Below are 27431 nucleotides of genomic sequence, written 5' to 3'. Positions count from 1 at the left end.
TATCCCATTAGCCAAAACAAAGTCAACAGTTACCCTATGGGTCAGTTTGGAAGTCACAAGCTAATGGTTACAAACCATCCGCTAATGGTTACCAACATTGAACCAATTAATTACTTTATCAAGCAGTGAACAATTAGTCAATAGTTAACCATTGGTTTTGTGTAGAAGTCATCAGCTAATAGCTGACAAACAAATGATTAACTCCTTAAGTAATTGCTTAATGGTCACCTAAAAATAACCATTTGGTTAATGCTTGATATCATCAACACACAATGAACCTTGGACCAAAATAGTAGAGTTTAAAATGTTTGCAGCCCAAAGAAATGCAAAGAGAAAAAAACTGCGAAAATTTTAGATTTTTAGTTGGTTGGACAATAAACATGCAATATTTTGACGTAACAAACAAAATAAAAGACACCAAAATAAGCATGGCAGTGCAGGAGGAAACATGCGTAGGTACTGCTATCACAATTTGATCTTTGAAAGAAGAAGAGCAAGTAGCGGTTTGTGCATCTTTGAATGGAAAACATTGCCTATACCAAACATTGATAGGTGGGCGTTAGGTGTCAGCTCGCTCAATCAGTTTGGAAAGTTCTGCTGAATGTCCCTCCTTTTCTCGAACAGATTCAATGTCAGCAATCCTAGAATGAGTAGGATTGTCTTGCCAATTTACCTTTAGACACACCCTCTCTAGAAATTAGAAGTTACCAAAAATAAACCAGTTATTCACTATAGAGCTAGTTAGGCCACAGTTAATAACAACTCCCTTCAATAATTATTAGCTAATGGTTAGTCAACAATTATTAAATACCAAAAGTAAAAGCGGAAAAACGTTCTTTCTATGTCTTGTCAACTTTTATATTCTTAAAAACAGAAAAATTTGTGTAAGCAAAGTCCAAAACTAATGCAACCTTTGTTATTGTACTGTCAGAGGTATTAAATCATTGCAAGTTAAAAAGTCTAGAGTGGATTTGTAATTGCAACGGCAATAAGTGGACACCTAAACTGAAAATGGTTTCACAATGTCCAACAATTCTGCACTTGAACAAACTGGAGCTACAGTATAAAATCTAACAACTCTTAAGGTTTGTTTTAGAATGCTCTGAGGGTGTCAGACAGATTTGAATATAATTGGCGTATAGAAATGCAAATGGTGCAGCTGCAACCTTGCATGGCCTTATTTCCTAATGATGTGAGCATTGTAATGTTCAGTAATATATGATGTTCGTGTGCAAGACTTTTAGAACAATTCAAAGAACTACGCTGCATTTAAGTACCTTTAGGTGAAGGTTAGAACAATCTTTTTTGGTTCTTGTTTTGAATGTGTATCTGTGTTTACTAGCACTCAACAGGAGTGGTAGTTTATCATTTCCCCCATTACCTTCCATTCACCTTTGCAAACAGCACCTATATCTACTCAAATCCAAAGCACAAAACATATAGGCTCCAACTAAATAAGTTCACTTCAGCACATTGAAGATATGAGACTATCTTGCACAGACAAACGAGAGGAGCCTTTTTTTGCATTCATCAAATATGTTAGAAGGAAAAGCAAGTTTAGTTCGACCAGGAAGTTCTTACCGGGCCAAGACATGTTAGGCTGTTTCCATCCATCTTCTCACATTGGCTGTCACATTCTAGGCACATGGATCCATTGGCATATTCACGCGTTTCCCTGACGGAAGACATGAAGATCCAAATAGAGATGCATGGATTATAGATCTGAGTGTATGCACACTAAAATATTGATTATGAGAATGCTACAGTGAGATATATGTAGAATTCTACACAAGTATAAGCCTGGTGTGTACAGTGGAACAGCAGATCTGTAGACATTCACTGACTGCTCTTTCTTAGACAGTTCTACTTGCAACAATTTGGTCAGCCTGAAGCGCATTTTAATCAACATGCATAAAGACAAGATTGATGAATAAAAAGCTCCTTTTTATAATCATGAGCAACATAATGGGAATCGTAGATAAAGAAATATGCTTTGGAGAGAGTAAAAGGGAATCAACAAAGCGAGTGTATTAGAACATGATAACGAGGTTTGAAAAAGAAGTACTAAAGTAAAAAAGAGAAAAAAAATCTTTTTTATTGTGTAATGAAAGGATGGGTACTGTTTCTGCAGATTGTAGCAGATGTTCCAGACCCTTTGTTCAGCCAGTTAAAGCAATATAGTTGGTTTTGTTTTCTTGCTTAGACATCTAAAGGAGAAGACAGTAAACAATAGAGCTCAATATTGGGTACATAGACTGCAATTACAGTGGCAGGAGCTCTGTATTGCCTCAGGCCATAGTGTTCAACCCTTCTGTGTGTCTATGGCTGTTTTCTGAGTGTGTACTGGCATCTAATCTATATATTTCGGTCTATTTTTCTCATGGCCCGAATCAGCGAATTATCATCCTGTTTGATGTGAGGCGTCTCCGGCGGATGGAGGATGCCTGCTGTCAATAGCAAATGCTGGCGATCAAAACCGCTTTTTACATCAGAGGGATTGATCGGCTGACGCAGAGGACAGACACCCTCAGAGGAGGTTTCACCCAGTTCCAAGCGAACCCTCTTCGGCGAGTGATGGGATAATGAGAACGACTGTGTGTCCGTGTAGTTTGTTTTTATTAGCTTGCAGTTTGGGGGGAGGAATAAAGACTCAACAGATTCTGTCTCATGGGCTGGTTTTATACAATTCGACAGTGAGAATCTCACATCTCCTGCAGGCATTTTGGTTTTATGCATTTTCATGTGGCAAATCTAAGACGAAAATCTTTTTGACTTAGTTCCTGTAAAAGCTACATAAAAGAAAAAAAAAACATTCTGACACTCCCAGGTTCAGCCGGATCACATTAAAGGATGATTAAAGAGAAGAGAAAATCCCAGTGTTCTTTTTTGCTGAGCTTTTATGTCAGGCTGTCTTTTCTTTCATTCATTCTCACTGGTTCATTTTAATCGGGGCAGTTTGTTTAAAACATTCAAAGATACAACATGTACAGATAGTGCCATTACTACAAATGTTTACAAAGAACTCAAAAGGGACTGTCAATGCACTTCTCTTTTGTCTTTCTTTCCCTTATTCCAAAATAAATTAGTTTTGTCTCCAAGAGCCTCTGTCCAGGGGAATAATTTAAAAGAAGCCCCGACACCGGACAGATATCTTTTTTGTTGGCTGAATGGGGAAAAATACATAAAGGAGAATGGGTGAGAGACAAAGACCACTGTGGCCGTGCTCTCCAGGGTCATTTCTATTCCGTCAAAGCCGTTCCTCCTGATTGGCCCTCTTCACGGCTGAAAGTGTGCGCCAAGGCCCCATTGGGGTAAAACCTGATGGAGGATTATCCCTGCTTTAGCAGGAATTTAAGCAGGGCTGTGTCTCCAACCATTCAGACCTCAAAACATCCAGCGAGCCAAAGCATGGTCAACCCAGCAGAGCAACTTTTTTAATTAACCACTTTCAGCGCCTCCCTTTACCCAGTTCCTCCCTCCTTCTCTAAACCCCAGCGGACATCATCTCAAATCTTTTTATTTTCCCCTCTCACATGCCTTTGCTCTCCCTTTGTTTTATTCAACAGACTTATAAACTAAAGGGAATTAGCGCCTTTGCTCATTAAGAATGGATACACAGAACAAGAGCGAGCTGAGGAATCTTAAGATTTAAAATCACCAACCTGAAAACGTTTTTAATGAGCTAGCACTAAATTCTTTAGAGATATAGACATCTACAGCCTCAGAAAAAAGTAAGATATTATATCAATCTGAAGTGAACTAAGTATAACCCAAAATATGTTAACTAAATCCAAGAAATGCCTATTAAAAGATGGCAAGTTTAAGATAAAAACTGGTAACATAGTTGAATAACAAAATTTTGGCTTTAAGTGGCTTCAAAGTCTGGATATATATTTATGCAGATGATACAATATTTGTACAAATGTGACGGCACATTAGCCTTTTTACAATCGTTTTTTATTTTTGAGTTTTTTATTTTTAAGTAATTTATTTTGCTATGGTTCAGTCAGCGAACAGTCATTATGACTATCATTTCAAAAAGTAAAAATCATATATTTTACAGATTCTTTACACACACCATGATTTGTTTCAAGCCTTTATTTCTGGTAATTTTTATGATTATGGCTTACAAATAATGAAAAAAAAAAACAAATTCAAGTTCTCAGAAAATTTTAGTATTATTATAAATTTTAAACAGATATATCTGACTTGTTAAAAGTGTTAATTTCTATGCACTCAATATTTGATTGGGGCTCTTTTTGCATGAATTACCACATCTGTGGGGTCTGACATAGACACCATCAGCCTGTGGCACTGCTGGGGTGTAATGGAAGCCCAGGTTGCTTTGATAGTAGGTTTCAGGTCATCTGCATTATTAGCTAAGATGTATCTCATCTTCCTCTTCATAATACTCCATGGATCCTCTGGGTTCAGATCAGTTTGATGGGCAATCAAGCACAGTGACAACACGTTAACTGAACCAGCTTTTGATATTTTTAGCAGTGTAGGCAGGTGCCATGTCCTGCTGGCTTATCAGCAGAAGGAAGCATGAAGTGTTTTAAAATCCCCTGGCAAGTGGCTGCATTGACTGTAGAGTTCAGAAAACCAAGTGGACAAACTCCAGAAGATGGCATGGCACCCCACATCATGACTGACTGTGGAAACTTCACACTGGACTTTAAGGAACATTAATTAATTACCTCTCCACTCTTCTTCCAGACTCTGTGACATAGATTTCCAAATTAAATGTAGAATTTCCTTCCTTGTAAAGAGAGGACTTTGGACCACTGCGCAGCACTTCTGGGTTAGACGCTGGTAGACTATTTGTATGGATAACTTGTGTCTTGTGTACCACAAGTTCTTGAATTAATTTTTATGAACAGTACTCTCAAAACTATTAATGCTACTGGGTATTGGTGCAGCTTTTCCTACCCAACCTTTTCTTTTCACTAAATGTTTTATGAATATACTTTGACTGCTCTGTGAACCACCAGCTTTTTTAGTAATGACCTTTTTAGCTTACTCGCCCTGTGGAGGGTTTGATGACTGTCTTCTGGACATCTCTGGCAGCAGTCTTCTCCATGACTGTGTTGACTACTGGCCCAGACTGAGAAACAATTTAGAGGCTGAGGAAACCTTTGCTGATGATTAACTTTTTTGGGCTGTGACTCCAGGAGTTTCCGATATTTTACTTTTCCTCAATAATTCAAATTTTCCAAGAAACAACCTTTTGGGTTGTCTCTTACTATGCCATAATTATTAAAATTGTAAAAAATAAAGGCTTGACATATTTCACTCCATGCTTATATAATGTTAATATACGAGTTTCAGTTTTTGAAATGTGTAACAAAAATATTTTATATAATTTTCTTGAGCTGTACCTGCTTGTGGCCTTCAGCACAAAGCCACGCATGTTTTCATCCTTGTGTAAACTGGATGATGCACATAAAAATGATCTTTGCTCCCCATTTGATCATTTCTTTTTCAATGACCACGTGTTTTTACAATTCAGGCCAGTGACACAACAGCAACATGTGGATATTCTCAATATTCCTGACAGTAGCATGTGCTCAGTGTATTTACAGTAAAGGAAACAGGCGTGCTTCAGAAGCTCCCTGCCACGAGCCTCTCCCTCGCCTTCTTCAAAGCCTTGCTGTGAGCTGTTTTTCCCCGGCAACTTCAAAGCCTCCCTCCCACAAACGGCACCGGAAAGGACCAGCAACAAGTCAACATGACCGAGGGTTGCATGCTCTCAAAAACCCTCTCTTACCGCACATACACGCACTCTCAAGGGGAAAACACAAGCCTCACATCACCACTTTCTCTGTGAAAAAAGGTGATTCATCTCTCCGCAAGCACTTCTGGGGCAGCTTTATTTTAGACGGATGTTTTTACAACATCTGATTCAAAATGTTTCCTCATTCATTCACGATCCATTCAAGAGGAGCATCTAGAAAAGGTTTTCTTCCCAAGTGACGTCATAAAACACGATTGAGGAATTTGGACACGACTCAATGGGCAAAATGCTGCAAAGTAACTTAATCACTGTCTTGTACGCAGGTGTAAAGAAGTATTTTCCTCCTTACAGATTTCCATTGATTTAGCTTTTTTTTTTGTTACACTTAACAGTTTCTTCCCCTAGGCTGTCACTCTGATGAACACTAAACAGCCCAAGTACCAAGATCAATACCATGCCTCTTTGCACATATCCAACCATGTCTTTCCCCTTTTTAAATACACATATTTACAAAAAAAATTCATTTATATAGCCATCTTATATATCCATATTTAAAATATATCTATTAAAAGCAAAGTAACCGATGTGAAATGAAATGAAATGAAATTTTATTCGAACATGAACATAATACAAATATAAAAATAAAATAGTGCACAGTAACAAGAAGTGCAAAAGAAAGAAGAGAAAATACAGATTTTTGTTTCAGTTAACATATCATGCTCAAAATGGGGTAGGAAGAAGTGAGAACTTATAAACTCCTACCCCTAAACACTTGAGACTTTAGAGTCCTACTGTCATTAAAAAAAAAAAAAAAATCAAAGTGGCAGTTAGAAGTAACAGTTAATAATATTTACCTATACATTTTCCCATTTTATGCTGGTTTATCTTTCTAAACCCTTACACCAAGTTATTATCTTCAATACACACCTTATTGCTTTCTGTCCCCATGTGTATATCTATTGAAAATTACCTCTTTGTACTTTCTTTTGAATTGTGTTAAACTATTGCTTTGTTTTAAATCTTCATGTAACTTATTCCATAACTTTACACCTTTAATTGAAATACAGAAGCTTTTCCTTGTTGTTCTAAAATTGCGGATCTTGAAGATTGAGTGACCCCTTAAGTTATACCCCCCTTCTCTTTCAGAAAACGTGCTCTGTATGTGCTCAGGTAACAACTTTTTTGATACCTTGAACATAAATTGAGCCATTTTAAATTCTACAAGGTCGTCAAATTTGAGAATTCTGGATATTATGAAGAGCGGGTTTGTATGCTCATAATAACCGACATTATGGATGATTCTAATGGCTCGTTTCTGTAGGACGGTTACCGGATGTAAAGAGCTCTTGTAATTAACTCCCCACACTTCACAGCAATATGATAAATATGGTAAAATCAGAGAGTTATATAGAGTATGAAGTGATTTAGCATTCAATACATGTCTAGCTCTGGCCAATATGGATATACTTCTACTGAGTTTACTCTGTAAATGTTGAATATGAGGTTTCCAACTGATTTTGTCATCTATTATTAAACCGAGGAACTTATTAGCAAAAACCCTTTCTAGAGTTACGTCCTCTATTTGAACTTGAATTTCAATATTTTTATAACAGTTCCCAAAGACCATGAATTTCGTCTTGTCCAAATTTAGGGATAATTTGTTATGGTCAAACCATATCTTTAACTTACTAATCTCTGAAGTGACTGTTGAGAGAAGATGCTCTAAATTATCTCCTGAGGCTAGAATATTTGTGTCATCAGCGAATAAGATAAATTTTAATACATTGGACACTTTACTGATATCATTTATATAAAGATTAAATAAAATTGGTCCCAATACTGATCCTTGTGGTACTCCACAGACAGTCTCCTGCCAATCAGATTCCACATCTCCCAATTTCACAAATTGTTTCCGGCTCTTTAAATAACTCCTCATCCAGTCAGAAACTACTCCCCTAATTCCATAGCGTTCTAATTTTTTAAGTAGGATTTCATGATTTATTGTATCAAAAGCTTTCTTTAAATCTATAAATATCCCTACTGCCAGTTTCTTACTATCTATTGCGTTGGTTATTTCTTCTATTAAGTCAGTTACGGCCAGCGATGTTGACCGGTTTGCTCTGAATCCATATTGACTGCTGATAAGTAGCGAATGTTTTTCTATGAATTGTTCCAGTCTTTTCTTAAAGAGTTTTTCCAGGATTTTAGAAAATTGTGGGAGAAGAGAAACAGGCCTGTAGTTAGTGAAGAGGTGTTTGTTGCCAGTTTTATACATTCCTTGTTTGTGTGCGTAAACTTCTCAAATATAGCTGGTTCTGATTCAGAATCTTAAATGTTTTAGATCAGAAAAAAATAGAAGAACATTTAAAACCAACCTGCCCATATGGGGGAAAAGTAAACCTGCCCTAGATGATGGAGCGATGGATTCTGCTATCCTCTGAACATCCTCAAGGAGGATATCGTCAAGTGAGATAGAGTTATGCGCCGGGACAAAGATCCAGAGCACACAAGCAGTTCTGCCTCTGAATGGCTCAGGAAAAAGAAAGAGTGTGTGAAGTGGCATAGTCATACTCAAGACTTAAATTTGTTTCAGAATCTGTGGTGTGACCTTATACTCTGAAAATGATTTTATTTACTGAAAGTCAAACAACTATTTTAAAAACCGTATTCAAAAATTCCATTCTGCCAGTTACTTAAAACTTTTATTGTCAGCTGTTGCCGTTAGGGGTGACACATCCAATTAGGTTTATGGAACCTTTACATATAGGGCCAGCCAGGTAGCTTTGGATAACTTTTTTCCCTAACGAATAAAATTATTTGAAAACTCCATATTGCAGTAACTCAATGTTGTCTTTGTTATCAATGGTCATTTGATGATCTGAAGAATGTAAGCACAATAAAAAAGCCAAATGTCTGTCTGTCACTTAAAGAAGTAACAGGTATAAAACGCTTGAATGAAATTATTTGCACTAAGCAGGACTTCAGAGGGCCTTTTGTGATACACTTCTGACAGCCTTCAACTCAGAGCAGTAAACATTTATATCTGTCAGTCAAAATGGGTCATTTTTAATCTAATCCTTCAACAATATACAGTATTTAAATTGATATTGGTGGTTGGAGGAAACATCCAGCCAAATGTTCCTTTGACGGTTCAAACTGTGAAATTCCTTATTGGCTCATCTCATTACATTCACACCCATCTGCAATTAAACAATCCTCCTCCAGAGCCCTTGAGGATGTTTTGACTACATTCTCGTGTGTTAAAGTAGCTTCAGTTGATTTTATTTTCTCAGCTTGTCGCACAGGGGGAGAAATCAACGTGGTTTCATGAAATCATGATGGTCTGGTGTTCATAAAGAGGCCATTTAAAGTCTACAGATTTGAATTCCTGAGTCATTGGGAAGTTGTATCTGTGATCAGACTGCTCACCTGTCAAAGAGGTTGCAAGACTGGACGCAGGTGCGGCCCCGTTTAAAGTACCGGCAGGAGAGGCACTGGTCAGGCCCCGGACCCCAGCAGCCGTCGTCCGAACACATGCGATCACATACCATCCGCTGCTGAGCTACGGTGAGAAAAGACATGAACATCAATCACTTTATCCGCTTAGTGTGCAGGATTTCCTGCTTAATAGTGTGTGCTTTGGGTTCACCGATGGAGCTATTGGTATTCTCAACACCTCTGCCATTGGAGAGCACCCCAACCAGAAACTTTGGCCCCCTTTTCCTCTTCCCTGTCAAACCATGGCAATCGATGCTGTTCACTGTTCCCTCCATCCGGTGAGTGACATAAGAAATCCCCAGGTGCCGCCTGGAGGGGGGCCAGAACCTCTGTCAACAGCAGAGCGGTCACTGATTGACAGCGGGGCTGAACCTAATAAAGAGTGCCTGTATTAGCTCTAATCGATCAAACCCTAACACAGAGACGCTGGGCTCATTAACTGGTTAAAGATCTTGAGTGCAGTAAATCGGCATCGAGATTAACTTCGATGCAGGGAGCCAAGATTTCTACAAATTTCAATATTGCATATGTTTCTATAGATTTTCCAGATTTCCATGTTTTTTCATGGTGTCATGGACATATGAGAGATGGGTTTCTTCATCTATTTTCCTTCTCACAAATCATGAAACAACACTGTTAAAGCTGGATTTTGGCATTTCAGCCCCAGAGACTCTTCTGATTTTTATTTTTTTCTTGTGTATGTGTGTTGTTTTTAGGCACCTGGTAAATCTTAAATCAAGTCTGAATGTACAGCAGAAATAATAATTTCAAAATGCTTTGTTTTGCATCTAAACCTAACCCAGTTCATGAAGCCAAACGTAAAAGCATCCAAACCCAAAAGGAACCCCAAATGGTTAATTTATTTCATAAACCCCTGCTTATCTAGGGAAGAAAATGCTAAAATCAAAGAACTTGCATTTAAACTGTGCAGGAACCTTGAAGTCTACTAGAAAATGTATACAGTATTAAAGGTTGTTAAGAATGAGAAAATAGAGGCCTACCTCAGGGCTTGAATGTCACATTCAAGCTGACTGCATGATTTCACAGCCAAGTAGTAAGAGACAAAATAGATAATGTTGCCATGAACACGGGCATTTCAGTTCCTATTTGTTTGCTAGGATTTGACAAAAGTTTAAAATTCGGCTTCATAGGAGCTGTTCGGTTTTTCAACCCGTGCTCCTACAGAGCGGGGTTTATCAGGCACTACCTCCAAAATTTGGGACTGGATCAGATGAAATAGCCTACCTGCAGTTTTCAGCTAAACCACAATGAACACTTGTGGAATCAGCTTGGACTTGCTGTTTGTGTCTTGGTGACCAACATATTGGAGGACTTTCAACAAAAAGTCGTTGAAGAACATGATTTGTTTTTCTTTTTCTATTACAAAAAAAGTGTCCACCTAGTCGACATATGTAAAAAAGTATAATTTAGTAATCTTTTATCATCGTAGGCACTCCACATGAAAAAAATAATCTTTCCTCTTTGTGCTGGTTGATGAGAGACCAAAGTTTACCACCATTTTAAAATTACATTTAAAAATATTTTTAAAAAGTCCAATCGTGATGAAGGAAAAATTTCCTAATTTTAGAAACATTTATAATAATGAGAATTGGAGCGCCTGGTGGCATAGTTGATGGAGTAGGTGGACACTGTGCAGAGGCTATAGTCAGGATCTTGGGTCATTTGCTGTATTGAATTCAATTCAGTTGAAAAAATACTTTATTGATCCCAAAGGGAAATTAAATGTTGCCGTAACTCATGTTATAAGTTTCTTTCAACAAATTGTTGGATATGCTGATGTCTGTAGGCAGGAACAATCTCCTGCATTCATTTTCTCTCTCCGCTCTCCTTTCCTGTCTGTGCTCAAACAATCTTAAAAAAATAAATAAAACATAATCAAAATCATTGCTACCTTAAAATGTGGTTCAAAAATAAATCAAACTGAATCCTTTCATAGATTTATACTAAAAGGTTTTGAAGTTAGTCAGAACATTTAATTAGTGCTGTACATGTTTCCATTTCTACCAACATAATGTGACCCAGGGGCCTACATGTCCTAGCCTCTCTTCAAAATCCACATGAGGTAGATGTGTGCTGATTTTAATGAATCAGGAAATGACTACAACTACCTATTCACCTAGGCCTGGCCATATCTACAGTCACAGCAATAATTAAAGATTTAGAACATGTGCAACTGTAACAGAGAAGGCTGGATGGGACCCGGGATTGTCTTGTCTCCAGACACAGTGAGGAGGATGGTAAGGGAGGTAAAAACAAATGTCCAAGCTTCACTGTTAGTAAACTGAAACAAAAAAGAGACATATTGGGGTCCGTATGTCTCTATAACACTTTATGGATATTCTTTAGCTCTTCCACACATCTATACCAGCGGTTAGATTATTTAAAGTTCAGTCAGTTATTATCTTTACTTTCTAATTTTTCTCTCATCCTATTCAGGGCTGAGTAAAGATGAGAGCTATTTAAATGGTAATTTAAATATTGAAAATAAACTACCACATGATCAGTAATTTAGAAATTATCTTTCCTCAAAGCATTGACCTTCACTCTTTTTTTCCTCATACCCATAGTATATATTGATACAGAGACTGGAAAACAAACAGTTGTCTCATGACCCCCTCTTATCTAACCACTTTAATAACCTTTGAATTACCGTTAATTGGCTGCAGAGCTTCTGAGACGAAAATTCATTATAGTAGGTGTTTATCAGAGAATGCTTTAACCAAATTTAAAGAACCAATTTTCTTCAGGTATAATGAAGGAAGCAATGATCAGGTGCCTTCGGCTTTGCTCCCAAAGAAAAATGGTTTAATGTTGACTCTGGTATGGGGAATCTCTGGACAATGTTCCACCTCTGAAAATGAGGGGATTTGTGTTCAGAAGAGGCTTGGTTTATTGACTAACTGCGAATGTCACAAAATATAGCTCCATTCATTCCGATTCAGAAGACAGTAACTAATAACTGTTAATAATAACATCATGAACTTTCTAATTGTCATCTGTCAGAACTAATTGAATGTAACCAGGCTGACAAAGACAAGTTCTTATACACCCGGCATATTGCCAATATATTCATAAGTGTGGTTGTTGTCATTCAAGAGAAAATACATGGCTCACTGCCCCAACAACTTTCACTTAAAGTTACAATTTAAAAGTACATTAAGGACATATGTCCTAATAAACATCTTCATTCTAGAACTGATTGATGTATTGTTATTGGCCGTTAAAATTGGTTTAATTAGACCTTAATTAGACCTTCAAGCAAGACACTTGCTCTTGATCCTGCTTAACCAGTTAAATCCTAACTCCATGTGACGTACATTTAAAAAAGGTCTTGAAAACATTTGTTCACTAGTTTAAATAAAAATATCCTATTTATGTCAACAAGAGGGAAGCAGTTCCGTTTGGCTCTGTGCTTAGACAATTATGTTTCCCCATTTTCTTATCAGCTAATATTTTTGTAATGTATGTTATTACATTGTTAATACCATGCAGAATATTAGTTGGCGTTATGTGTCAAACAATTAAAAACACTCTAATAGTAAAAAAAAAAAAAATTGTCGTACGGCTTTATACGATTGTTAAGTTTCTCTTGCTTAGTGCAGTGCAGTCTATGTTTACAACAGATTAATACCACCTCATAGTCTTCATGACCCCATGACTCATCAAAATTTGTAACAGTGTTAATTTGGCAAACCTAATTTCAGTGTAAAGCCAAGCATGACACAACTGCCTTCTTTCTACTAGCAGAGGGTTTTTTTCCCAGTCATTCTGCAACAATGTGCAATGGTTCTCCTAACTGAATTGGGGGCTTAACTTTCCCTTTAAATATACATTCACCATCGGTTTTTGCCTAACTGTGGAAAAGGAAACAGTATTTCTGTGACCTGATTGGGTCCATTAGAGGATGCAGGTGATGGCATTTTATGAAAAGCACTTTGCACTGCTAAGTATACTTTTGTCCTGCCGCAGCACCCTGTGCACGTATGTCTAAAACTGTAGTCAGACGAAATTATGCAAAAAAAAAAAAATCTGGTTTTAATGCTTGCACTTTTTTTCTAAACTGCCCTGGGATTTTCATTTGCAAAATTATATTGAAAACCACTTTAAATTGAATGAATTGAAACAATTTACAATTTATTATGAGCTGTTTATATCCCTGCGCCTCATACTAATCTTTCCTTCTTATACCCAATGACAAGGTTATGGGTTTATCTTTGATTACTTAACAGGGATATTTCCTTCTAAAAATGGAGCGCAACGTCCTTCAATCTCTTAGCACAAATGAGAAAACATGAAATCTGGGGGTGTGATCGCATATCTCCAGTTGGAAGCCTAACATAATTTAGTTTCTTTTGGCATAATAGGACATTTTCTGTACTTCAATCTGAATATTGCGGAAACAAACTGGCAGTCTTTTTACTTATCTCAGATAAACATTTTAACTGACTGATTTTATAGCAGTGATAATAGTCAATGTATTTTTGGCTCTCGGGGTATTGCTTAGGTACTTTGTCTAGTTTTGCAATTTTGAGAGTAGTTTAGATCCCAGACTAAATATTACATATTTTAAATGTGCCCATTTAGCTGTTGTATCTCTTGCAACACTTTGCAAACATTGAGAACTTACAGATGTAATAACCCCGGCTACTTACTGCATTCCTTCGGGTCTCGGTTGTTGCGTATTAGGACTTTTTGGTTTGAGGTCCTGAAAAGTGACGTCCAATTGACGGTGTTGTAGAAGCAGAGGCGGGTGTTGTTCAGGATGTAGACATTTCCGGCACTGATCTCATTTAGAGACTGGAAGTGAAGAGAGGAGATCCAGCGCTGCTTCAGGATCAGCAGTGAAATATCACTCCCGCTGCAAGAGGAGAGAACATTTGAAAGGAAAACTTAACCAGATAAGGGTTTAGAAGGTAGCAAGCACAGCAGAATATTGGAACACAGAAAACAACAATGTTGAAGAAAAACACAAGATTAAAGAAGTAGCTCTGAGGAGAAAAAGCTTTGGATATACATAATACTACCACTTGGAAAACAAGACTAGACCTCCTCTGCCAGGATTATCACTTGGGTTTGTTACATGCAGAGTCTGTCATCGACTCATTCAAGACACATCATATGCATCTAGTGCCTTGCAAAAGTATTCGCATTGACACACTGTGGCTTGTTACAAACATAGCCCAGCATGTGGCAGGATTTAAGTTGATCAAGCAACACAAAGTAGCATGTCTTTATAAAGTTCAAGGACAACAGTTTTGAAATCTTCAGATGTTATTTTAAGAACAATAATCTGAAAAGTGAGTACAGGCTTTTGATTGTGTTGCGCAGTTTACACTGCCATTCTTATATGCAAAATAGCTCAAACTCAGTTAGGTTGGACGGAGGACAACATTGATTTTCAAGTCTTGCTGAAGAGCCTCACTTGGTTTTAGGTATGGACTTTGACTGGACCATTCTAGCACATGAAGAAACTTACATCTGAACCAGTTCTTTGTAGGTCTGGATGTAGGTTTATGGTTGTTATCCTGCTGGAAGGTGATCCTCAGTCTTAAATCTTTTGCAGCCTCTAACAAGTTTATTTTCAGGATTGTCTTGCATTAGGCTCCATCCCTCTTTCTATCCTGTCCTTGCTGAAGGAGAATATTGGCACATCATGATGGTGCTACCATTGTTTATCACAGTGGGGATGTGGTGTTAATGGATAATAAGTCTCACACATCAGACTTTTGTTTAATTAAGCAACTCCTTAAGAAAGATCATTGCACTTCCTGTGAAGAACGTAATTATTCACAGGAAACTAGCTTCCTGGTTTAATGTAGAGCTGCATTATTTCAAGCACAACGTTAGGAAATTGGAGAAAAAATGGTGCTCTACACATTTAGAGGAATCCTACCTAATCTGAAAAAAAATATTCCACTGTTGTATAAAAAGACCCTTCGCAGAGTTAAAGCATATTTTTCATCATTAATTGAAGGTAATAAAAATAACCCTATGTTTTTCTTTAGTACAGTTGCCAAACTTACCCAGAGTCATAGCTCTGTTGATCCATTCAATCCCTCATCTCTCAGCAAGACTTTTTGGGATATTTCATAAATAAAATTAATTCTGTTAAAATAAAATTATTAGCATCCTTCAACACATGGTTATCTCGTCCTCAGTAAGTGGGACAGTGTTGGAGGAATCTTTAGAACCTGATCAGTGTTTGGACTGCTTAACCCCAGTAGAGCTTTCTGAGTCGTGTAAAATTTTAGCCTTATCTGAAACTTCAATTTATATGTTAGACCCAATCCCAACCAAGTTATTTAAGGAAGTATTCCCTTTGATCAGTGGTCCTATTTTAGACATGATTAATATATCCTTAGTAAATGGATATGTACCAAAGGCTTTTAAAGTAGCTGTTATTAAACCTTTACTTAAGAAACCCTTTGTGATCAAGAAGACTTAATAATTTACAGACCTATATCTAATCTTATTTTCCTATCTACAATTCTTGAGAAGTACTTGCTAATCAAGTATGTAAACATTTACAGAGTAATGATCTATTTGAAGAGTTTCAGTCAGGCTTCAGAGCTCATCATAGCACTGAAACAGCTCTGGTGAAGGTCACTAATGATATTATCATGGCCTCAGATAATGGATGTGTGTCTGTACTTTAGTGCTGCATTCAATACAGTTGATCACAATATTCTCCAAGAAAGACTTGAACATACTTTAGGGATTACGGGGAAAGCATTAGGCTGGTTTAAATCATACCTGTTGAAACTCTAGGGTCACTTGTGGAGTACCACAGGGTTCAGTCCTTGGGCCAATTCTCTTTGCTATATATTCTTCTGATTGGTAAAATTATCAGACAGCATGAAATTAATTTTCACTGTTATGATGATGACACTCAGCTATATTTATTCATAAATCCTGAAGAATCCAAGCAACTACTTCAACTACAGGCATGTCTTGATGACTTCAAAACCTGAATGACTGTAAATGTTCTGCTTTTAAATGACAAGACAGAAGTTGTTATCTTTGGAGTTCAAAAAATATAAACTTCTTAATCAGTCACTTAATCTGGATGGCATTAAATTGGCCTCTGGTAATAAAGTAAAAATCCTTAGTGTTATTTTTGACCAAGACATGTCAATTAAATCCCATATTAAACAGGTGTCCAAAGTTTCTTTTGGGATATTGCCAAAAGTAGAGATATTCTGTCCAGGGGTGATGCTGAAAAACTAGTCCATGCATTTGTTACTTCAAGGCTGAACTATTGTAATTCTTTACTGTCAGGAAGTCCACAAAATGCAGTTCAAAGCCTTTAGCTGATCCAAAATGCTGCAGCAAGAGTTCTGATGAAAATCAATAAGAGGGATCATATTTCTCCAATTTTAGCTTCCCTTCACTGGCTTCCTGTTAAATCAAGAATAGAATTTAAAATTCCTCTTCTAACGTATAAAGCCCTTAATAATCAAGCTCCATCATATATCAGAGATCTGATTACCCCATATGTCCCAAACAGAGCACACTTTTAGAGTCTCTAAAAGTAGAATGGGAGGCAGATCCTTTAGCTATCAGGCTCCTCTCCTGTGGAACCAACTCCCAGATTTTGTCCGTGAGGCAGACACCCTGTCTACTTTTAAGACTAATCTTAAAACTTTCCTTTTTGACAAAGCTTATAGTTAGAGTGCCTTATGTTACCCTGAGCTATCTCTATAGTTATGCTGCTATAGGCTTAGGCTGCTGGAGGACATCAGGCTCTATTTTTTCTCATTCTGCTGAGTCATTCTACTGCTCTCCAATTTGCATTGTTTGTTGTTATTTCAACTTTAAATTTTTTGTTCTCTGTTTTTTTTTTCTTTATAGTAGATACTCCTGGTCTGGCGTTCTGTTACCTGTGACACCATCCAGGGGAGACAAATGATCATATAACATAAAACGGATTCCTTCTATGCTTTTTGCATCTCTGCTCTGTCTTCTTTAACCCCCAGTCAGTTGAGGCAGATGACCGATCCCACTGAGCCTGGTTCTGCTGGAGGTTTTTCTTTCCCGTTAAAGGGGAGTTTTCCTCTTCACTGTCACTTCATGCATGCTCAGTATGAGGGATTGCAGCAAAGCCATCGACAATGCAGATGACTGTCCACTGTGGCTCTACGCCCTTTCAGGAGGTGTGAATGCTGCTTGTCAAGACTTGATGCAATATACTGGGTTTCCTTAGATCGGAAACGTTTTGACCAATCTGTATGATTTGAGTGAATTTGACTTTGTAATGTGCCTTGAGATGACATGTGTTGAGAATTGGCGTTGTGTAAATAAAAATCAATTGAAAAATTTAATTGCACTGGATTCTATTTCTTTCTAAAAGACAAATGGGACTCAACAAAATGTGTTTAATGATCTTCAGATAATTATTATTTTTTGCTTAAAATTCTAAAAAACGTGCTTCATCTTTGTTCCATTTCACAATTATGCATATTTTTTAGGTCTTTTGAAGAAAAACTATCAAAACATTTGAGGTTTGTGGTTGTTAAAAATGTAATATGTGTTAAATCTAAGGAGTGTGAATTGTAATGACTAGACTTACTACAAAAAGTAAAGAAATTTTTTTTGGTTGATTATTTCTGTATTTTCAGTCTAAAGTCTCAAGCATCATTGACCGCATTGCTCCAGTTAAAGTGAAAGTTCTTTCCGGGAAGAATAAATCTCCTTGGAGAAATGCTCCAGCAGTTAGAGGTGAAAAAAGGGAATGTCGAAAAGCTGAACGCAGGTGGAGAAAGACTAAACTCCAGGTTCACTATGACATCTATAAAGAGAGACTTTACAGATATAACTTACAACTGAAAAATGCAAGAGAATCTTTCTTCTCAGAGATCATCAACAAAAACATTAATAATGCTCGTGTCTTATTTTCCACAGTTGACAGGCTAACAAATCCTCCTGTGTCCGTGGCTTCCGAACTCCACTCCACCAGGGCCTGCAATGAATTTGCTAACTTATTTACTGAGAAAATCATAAAAATTAGAGGATCAGTTTGTACATCCACACCAGCTCTAGAACCAAAGCCCTATTCAGCAAGGACTTATCCTGACAAAATGTCCAAATTCAGCCACATAAACTCCAAAAGCTTAGAGGAGATCATTCAGCAGCTAAGTTCCTCCTCCTGCTGTCTTGATGTTCGACCCACAGTTTTCCTTAAGAAAGTTTTTCCTGTCATAGCGTCTGATTTGACTCAGATAATAAACATGTCCCTTCTGTCAGGTGTTTTCCCCCAGTCCCTAAAAACAGCAATTATCAAACCACTGCTGAAAAAGAACAATTTAGAGAAACTACTACTCCAGAACTACAGGCCCATCTAAAACCTCCCCTTTATCAGTAAAATTACTGAAAAAGCTGTGTTTCAACAATTAAACACCTTCTTAACAACGACCAGCTGCTTTGACGTTTTCCAGTCAGGTTTCCGGGCTCACCACAGTACAGAGACTGCCCTTATCAAGGTGTTTAATGACATCCATATAAATACAGACTGTGGAAGAACCACCGTGCTGGTTCTATTGGACCTCAGTGCAGCATTTGATACTGTCGATCACTCCATCCTGTTAGAGCGCCTGGAGAACTGGGTCGGCCTCCCTGGTACAGCTTTCAACTGGCTTAAATCCTACTTAAAGGACTTTTTTGTATCAGTAGGTAACTTTACATCAGAAATAACAAAAATCACATGTGGGGTTCCCCAAGGGTCCATCCTGGGTCCCCTCCTTTTCAATGTCTACATGCTACCTTTAGCTCAGATAATAAAAAACAACAACAACGAAATCCGGGTGTAGTGATAGACTCAGACCTGAACCTCCAAAAGCATCTAAAGACAGTTACAAGGTCGGCTTTCCATCACCTGAAGAACATTTCTAGGATTAAAGAACTAATGTCTCAGCAGGATCTGGAAAAACAAATTAATGTGTTTATTTTTAGTCGAATAGATTACTGCAACGGTGTTTTCACAGGTCTGCCTAAAAAGTGGATAAGACAGCTGCAGCTGATCCAGAACGCTGCCGCCCGCATCCTCACTAAGACTAAGAAAGTAGAGCACATCGCCCCAGTTCTAAAGTCCTTACACTGGCTCCCTGTATCTCAGAGAATAGACTTTAAAATCCTTCTGTTAGTCTATAAATCCCTGAATGGCTTAGCACCTAAATACATTACAGACTTGTTATCGGTGTATCAACCATCCAGACAACTCAGGTCTTCTGGCTCCAGCCTACTCTGCATACCTAGAACCAGAACTAAACAAGGAGGAGCAGCATTTAGTTCCTATGCTCCACTTATCTAGAACATACTTCCAGAAAATTGTAAAGGTGCGGAAAGCCTGAGTTCCTTTAAATCAATATTAAAAACACATTTGTTTAAGCTTGCTTTCAACTGTTCTAGTTAACTGAATCACCACTTTTTTGTTCTTTCTTTCTATCTACATTTTATTCCTACTTGCTTTTATTCTGTTTTATTTTGCTATATTTTAATCATGTAAAGCACTTTGCATTGTCTTTGTACTGAATTGTGCTATATAAATAAATTTGCCTTGCCTTGCCTATTTTAAATAACATGAAAAATAAACAAAATCCTTTAAAAGTGGCTTAAATACAGGGAAAATGCATCTTTGATGGCAACTCATTATTCATAATTTCTCACAATTCAACTAACATGGGTGTGTTGGTCACCCAAAGCGGAGCGTTGCGCAGTGCAGCTCGAAAGTGGCTGTTCGTTAAGCTAATAAAAGTTGTGTTAACTAATGTGCTGAGGGGGGTTTATAGCTGTGCTGATGCACGTTCAAGAACTTTATCGACTTTTCTATGTTGCTCTCAAACATCGGTGTTGCACTGCTCTGTGTCGTACTGATCGTTATGGTCATAAAAAATTAGCACCGGTCTAATTTCAGTGTAACTTTGAAAACTTTCAGTGTAACGATCCATTACACTGAAATGCGCTGGCAAGAACCCTGTGGATATTATTTGTCCAAGAGGCTGTTTTGAATCATACCTGTAAAGAGATCTGCCTCCGATGGTCGCCAAGTTGGAAAAAACATTCAGATCCGTCATATTTTCGGGCCAAGACTGGATGTTCAGGAACCCTAAAAACACATAAAATGAAGAAATTTGGCTTGTAATACAACCTTGACTGTGACTTTTTGGATTTTTTAGATGTTTACTGAAAAAAATCTAACTTTTGTTTAAAAAGGGGATGACAAAAAGGGTAAATGGAAAGGAGAAAAGGGTGCAAACTTGCACAGTTTTATTGCTCTTAACATAGAGAGAAGGCTGCCAGCAATAATTAAAAGAATAGATTTAATAATTCACACAATTTGTCCGGTTATACTTCCCTTTAATGACAGATTATATCAAATCATCTTCTATTGAAATGAGATTAACTGGATAGAGCAGGGAACGGCTGGGGATGGAGTGGCCATTGCTCTTTTTTATTGCTGGTGTTTTCATAATGAAAATGCTGTTTCACTCCATTAGCTGTTTGGCTCAACTGCAAGTTGCAGTTTAATATGACGAAAAGAGGTTTGTACACAAGATTTTTCTCATCCCTTTAGGGCTCTAATAGCTAATGCATAGACCCCCGCAGATGCACACACACAGTCTGTTAACCATTATGCAATGCTTGCACACACACATACCGTAAACAAAAGGCAATTGTGGAAACTACTTTCTTCCCTTAGTTTACACCAATAAGAATATTTCACCTGTGATCTCCTTGACTGTGCGGAAAATATTTAGCCGCTCTGGGTCCAAAGGTCCAATGCCATGGTACATGTCCCTGATGAAAAACAAAGCAGTGAGGTTATAGTTTCGTAACTCAAGACAATGACTTGATTTAACCCCTCAAGACCTGAGAACTTGAGTCCAAACATAAAAAAGCTGAATAAGATCATCTTATCTTCAAACGTATTATGTTTGATAAATCATGAACCTCATTTATAGATCTGTAAGGCGAAAGATATATATATATATATATATATATATATACACTCACCGGCCACTTTATTAGGTACCCCATGCTAGTAACGGGTTGGACCCCCTTTTGCCTTCAGAACTGCCTCAATTCTTTGTGGCATAGATTCAACAAGGTTCTGGAAGCATTCCTCAGGGAGTTTGGTCCATATTGACATGATGGTATCACACAGTTGCCGCAGATTTGTCGGCTGCACATCCATGATGCGAATCTCCCGTTCCACCACATCCCAAAGATGCTCTATTGGATTGAGATCTGGTGACTGTGGAGGCCATTTGAGTACAGCAAACTCATTGTCATGTTCAAGAAACCAGTCTGAGATGATTCCAGCTTTATGACATGGCGCATTATCCTGCTGAAAGTAGCCATCAGAAGTTGGGTACATTGTGGTCGTAAAGGGATGGACATGGTCAGCAACAATACTCAGGAAGGCTGTAGCGTTGCAACGATGCTCAATTGGTACCAAGGGGCCCAAAGAGTGCCAAGAAAATATTCCCCACACCATGACACCACCACCACCAGCCTGAACCTTTGATACAAGGCAGGATGGATCCATGCTTTCATGTTGTAGACGCCAAATTCTGACCCTACCATCCGACTGTCGCAGCAGAAATCGAGACTCATCAGACCAGGCAACGTTTTTCCAATCTTGTATTGTCCAATTTCGATGAGCTTGTGCAAATTGTAGCCTCAGTTTCCTGTTCTTAGCTGAAAGGAGTGGCACCCGATGTGGTCTTCTGCTGCTGTAGCCCATCTGCCTCAAAGTTCGACGTACTGTGCGTTCAGAGATGCTCTTCTGCCCACCTTGGTTGTAACGGGTGGTTATTTGAGTCACTGTTGCCCTTCTATCAGCTCGAACCAGTCTGGCCATTCTCCTCTGACCTCTCGCATCAACAAGGCATTTCCGCCCACAGAACTGCCGCTCACTGGATGTTTTTTCTTTTTGGACCATTCTCTGTAAACCCTAGAGATGGTTGTGCGTGAAAATCCCAGTAGATTAGCAGTTTCTGAAATACTCAGACCAGCCCTTCTGGCACCAACAATCATGCCACGTTCAAAGTCACTCAAATCACCTTTCTTCCCCATACTGATGCTCGGTTTGAACTGCAGGAGATTCTCTTGACCATGTGTACATGCCTAAATGCACTGAGTTGTTGCCATGTGATTGGCTGCTTAGAAATTAAGTGTTAACGAGCATTTTGACAGGTGTACCTAATAAAGTGGCCAGTGAGTGTGTATATATATATATATATATATATATATATATATATATATATATATATATATATATATATATATATATATATATATATATATATATATATATATATATATGTTTGAAGCCGGTCGTGGCTGGAGGGTTTTTCCTGTTAAAGGGAAGTTTTTCTCTCCACTGTTGCGACATGCATATTTGGTATGATGGGTTGCTACTGTGCCTACATGATCATCCAGGAGGAGTGAATGCTTCAAGTCAATGACTCTATGCAATCTGCTGGGTTTCCTTAGACATAAAACTTTTGAACCAATTTGTCTGTATGATTTGATAGAATTGACGTTGTAAAGTGCCTTAAGATGAAATGCGTTGTGAATTTGCGGTATATAATTTAACTGAATTCAATCTTTATTTTTGTCACTTCTGTTTAAAAGACGCTGCTCCAGAAGTCTTGATGTTCACTCAAATGCAACTTTGGCTAACTGACATTGTGTTGCCATATTTTGTTTTAGGCAGAAGAGGCTTTCTCCTTCAACCCTTCGAGCAAGTCATATCTGCTCAACCATTTTCTAAATGTACTGTCATGAACTTTAACATTCAACATGTTAACTGAGGTCAGTAATGTCTGAGAGGGAGCTCTAGGGTTTGTGACAATTCCTCTGCACACTGGTTGGTCTGAAATGGGGTTGAATTTGCTGTGATTTCCACTCCTGTGACAATCCAGTTACCTTAAATGTTGTGCATTTAAGAATAATCTTTCTCACTGCAGAATTATTGATACACAGAACTAATTCCTTCTTAAAATGTTTTGCCATTATCTTTCCCTTTTGACATTGTGTTAATATAAGCTTACCAGTTTTGAAGCAGGTGGTTGCACTTTCTGATGATCAATTAATCAGGTGGAACTTAGTTTATTTGTGAAATACACTTACAACAATTTAATTTTAACTTCTGCTTAGTATTCAACCAATTTGTCTTAAATCAAATTCAAACGGCATTAACACGAAAACCACAAAAAAATGCATTTTGTGTAAAAACCTTAAGCAAGAACAGAAGGCAACAAACTTCTGGAATATTTTCTGTTTAGTACTTCAACTTAACCATAAGTTTCTCTTTTGAGCTAGTCAAACTTTGAATTGTATATTTTTGTAACTCAGGATCCTGAATTTTTTGACAATGCAGACGACTGTCCGCTTTGGCTCTACTCTCTTTCAGAAGGCGTGAATGCTGTTTGTGAAGACTTCATGCAATCTGCTGAGTTTCCTTAGAAAGGAAACTTTTTGAGCAATCTGTCTGATTTGATTGAATTTCAGTTTGTAGAGTGGCTTGAGATGACTTGTGTTGTGAGTTGCCGCTATATAAACAACACTGAATTGAATAAAATTTTTGTTTCAGGGACAGTTTGGACCAGCAACCTTTGCAACCTCTCTAAGAAGCAAATGCCCTGCTTTCTAACCACTAGGACATCATCTGACAGGCCTGAAACTCAAAAGCAAACTGCAAAACTTGGTTTCCTTCATTTCATAGCAAATGTGCAAAAGTTGGTAGAACTGTCAGCAGTTGAAATAACCTACAACTTAAAGGTATGAGTTCTAACAACTCACTGAATAATATTGAAAATTTCCAACTACCTTGGTTTTCTGAACTGACATAGAATAGCTAACAAACTGTATATGTGTGTCATGGTATTTGTGTGTATCTTAAGCCGGTGTCTGCCTCAAAAGTAATTTCATCATGACAAAACATGGTGACGATAAACGATTCTTGATTCTTTAATTATTGTCTCTATAATATATGTTGCACTTAGTTTTTCAAGTTTTCACAAAGTTTTTCAGCCAGAAACTGAAGATTTTTTTTAATAGTGAAAGAAACTGAAGAAATAAAAAATCTCAATTATAAAACTTACCCTTTAATGCCAGTGATGAGAAAGATGAGGTTGCCGTTGATTTTAGTGCAATTCAAAAACTTATCTATATTGCTGGCATCCACAGTTTGATCCGCCTGGAGGCTGCCCGTTCCGATGCCATCGCACACTGACAACACAAACACACAGTCACACATCATTCCAGATAGCGTCCATGTTGGTATGAAGAAGTGTGGTGCATGTCCAAGGTGTCCTTGTGCAGCGTCAGAGAAACGATTAGAAGCCATTTCGTTCCCCCTGCAATGTTTTTCATTCTCTTTCATCAAAATAAAGTCCTTTGGTGCGCAGGCAAGGCCGTGGCCCTTTTCCATGCATTTGAATTCTTTTGATGAAAGCGTGGGCCAATCTACATCCATTCCCTCTCCATAATGAATTCATTACATCTGCATTAATTACACTTGCAGCCCAGTGCGAGGCAAGTGTTTCTGACACAGGCGAAAAGGGAGGGATGATGAATAAGGCTGGCATTAAGTGGTGTAACCACTTTTTGATAGTGATTTATACCAGCCAATTCCATATCTGAAATGTTAATTTGTTATCATTTCCCACAGTTCCTTGGGCTATCCCTCATTAACCCGTCCCTGTGACGTGACGATGTAATCAGGGGATTAGCCAATCGGCGGATGCCACAGCCGACACGCGGAGCCTGAAGAAAAACATTATTGCCTTCCTCTCTGAAGAGAAAGGGCAGATCAGTTACCTTTGTGAGAACAATATGATGAAGAGGATAATCTTCTGTATTGAGCTAATGCCGTTTAATTCCACATCAGGCTTTTAGCTAACGCTCCTGTAACAAACGACTTGTAATCACTGAGCAGGTAGCCATTTCTCATTAGGAGACTATTTTCTGTTAATTAACATGCCGACTGATGGTGGGATCAAATGTGTGACCTTCATTTATGTCACATTTATCCTCCAGACAGCAAAATTCACTGGTCTGAACAGCTCCAGAGAAATAGTAAAAGATATAAACATGAATATTTTAAGACCATTTAAGGAATCATAGACAGGGAAAGTTTGACATGATTCACCTTTTGGACAGATGTCAGTGCATGGGATGCACATTTTGATCCGATTCTCCTCCACTTCCATCTTGTTGCTGGGGCAAGCTCTGACACAGGAGCTGTGGTCCACCACAAAGTTATCTGCCAGAAACAAGGCAATAGAAATAAATTACATTGGCCTCACAAGCTGCAATAAAATTATAAGGTAGCAAGTTCCCAAAAAGGACTCCGATGATACTAAGAAATAGTAAGTGATGATTTTATCGCTTGGCAAGAGAACAGGATATCAACATCTAATGCATTCTCATTTGATGATCAGTGGATACTGAAGACGCAGTCTGTTGATTTTGCTTGACCTTTAATTCATGCTCAGTTAATCCCAGATCCTCCTTAAAAGTGAACGAAAGATTTAAGATTGGCTTTCTCAGTGGCATAATTTGAAGCAGATGGTGTAGTGACTTAACTAATTGAGATACACCATTTGTTTGGACAACAGCCACTTATCTTTGCTCCACAATAATTGTCTGCAGTCTAATAGTGAATACATGCTTCTTCAACAACACTTAATTAATACTATTATGAGTATCAGTAGCCAATGGTTGGTCTTCCGTAGACTCACGAGGGCATTTCTTGACACAGAAGGCTCCATAGGTGTACTTGGCTTTGGGGTTGGGCTCCAGCTGGAAGGAGGTAGGGTTGTACACAAATGGCTGAGGGCACTGGGTGACACACGCCCCGCTGTTGTTAAAATTAGTGCACGCCTGCAAAAAATATGTCAGAAAAAATAAGTCAGAAGAAATGGCTGGACAGTACAAAATTGGATGTTAAGGATTTTTTTGAGCAGTTCTTTCTCCACAGAGGATGGGTTATACAACGTTGAGCTTCAATGGTTTTTATTAACAGGAATAAATGTGTTTTAATGAGATGAAAGTCACACTTTTTGTAGCAGTCTACAAGCTTAAGGCATAATTCACTTGAACACGCATCTAAATGAAATTGGAAATGTTGATTTAAACTGGTGGCAAACAGGTTTTTCTTTGTTGTGGTTGCCTCCTTGAGAAGGCCATTCAAAAATAATGTTAAAAACTGATGTTAGCCTGCTTTCTGTGTTCCAAAACTAGTGCTCATGTGCTTTGTTGATCATCATCCTTTATGGGACCCATTTGACCATCCAGCTCAGGAGTGAGTATTTATCTTTCCCCAAAGAGCCAGATATGCTTCTGTGATTGGTTGGACCAAAACAAAGCAGTCCCACATAAAGCAAGTAACCTTGTCTCTACATTCAAAGTGGCAAGCTGGGAGACCAACACAACACATGGGGTCTCCAACTCCTAACTGCCTTTACCTCCATAAAAGCAATAGAAAACCTAATATTAAGACTGAGAGATAATTGTTTTTTTTCCTTGTTCTTATGTGATGCTTGTGCGCCCTCCTATCTAATGCTATCCTGGGCAACTGCCCACATGCCTTGTATGTTTCGTATACTATGCTGAAAACTACTTGCTGTGGAGTGTTACTGAACTGAATCTGAAGTGAATTAGCGCCTGTAAATATTATAGTCTGTATGTATAATTTTGACCGTAAAATCAAAACTAAACTCAAAGTTGTGTACTCAATTGCTTCATCTCTTCCGTGAATGTGTTGAGATAATTGTGAGGGGAGAGATGAGATCTAAGGGATAAATCAGTGTGAGAGAAGAAGTATTGCAGCAGCAGATCATTTTTACGCTGGATTCCAACATAAGAATCATGCCACTACTCCTTGTCTCTCCGGATGGCAAATGGGACAGAAATGAAAGCCATTGATCCACAGCCATGATGTAAACGGCGTAATGTTCTCCCATAACCCCCCCCCCTTAAGCATCTTGACGTCCATGGTAATTGAATTGGACGAGCCTTTAGGTGAAATACAACATCAATATCATCTCTGTCGATGCGCAAGTTTGCAAAACAAGAGGTGGGGGTGATAAAAAGATCATAATTGGAACAGCAAATCCCAAATTTGATCATGGGAAACTTTTACAAGCCTGTAAAATGATAAACAGTT

General features: G+C 38.0%; 1 protein-coding gene across 1 annotated transcript in view; it reads right to left on the bottom strand.

Moving 5' to 3' along the window:
* The window catches only part of LOC105931061 (receptor tyrosine-protein kinase erbB-4), a 67529-nt gene that overhangs the window by 31405 nt on the left and 8693 nt on the right, over nt 1-27431 (bottom strand). The window contains exons 5-12 of the mRNA XM_036128538.1: nt 26005-26146; nt 25413-25526; nt 24364-24490; nt 20976-21049; nt 20267-20357; nt 13909-14114; nt 9167-9299; nt 1582-1675 (exon numbers count right to left, since the gene is read on the bottom strand). Coding sequence (XP_035984431.1) covers nt 1582-1675; nt 9167-9299; nt 13909-14114; nt 20267-20357; nt 20976-21049; nt 24364-24490; nt 25413-25526; nt 26005-26146 — 981 coding nt within the window. The remainder of the gene's footprint in view (nt 1-1581; nt 1676-9166; nt 9300-13908; nt 14115-20266; nt 20358-20975; nt 21050-24363; nt 24491-25412; nt 25527-26004; nt 26147-27431) is intronic.

This window comes from Fundulus heteroclitus, chromosome 24 (assembly GCF_011125445.2).
Source record: "Fundulus heteroclitus isolate FHET01 chromosome 24, MU-UCD_Fhet_4.1, whole genome shotgun sequence".
Lineage (NCBI taxonomy): Eukaryota > Metazoa > Chordata > Actinopteri > Cyprinodontiformes > Fundulidae > Fundulus > Fundulus heteroclitus.
Note: the sequence above shows the minus strand (reverse complement) of the source record. Positions and strands in the feature narration are given on the sequence as shown.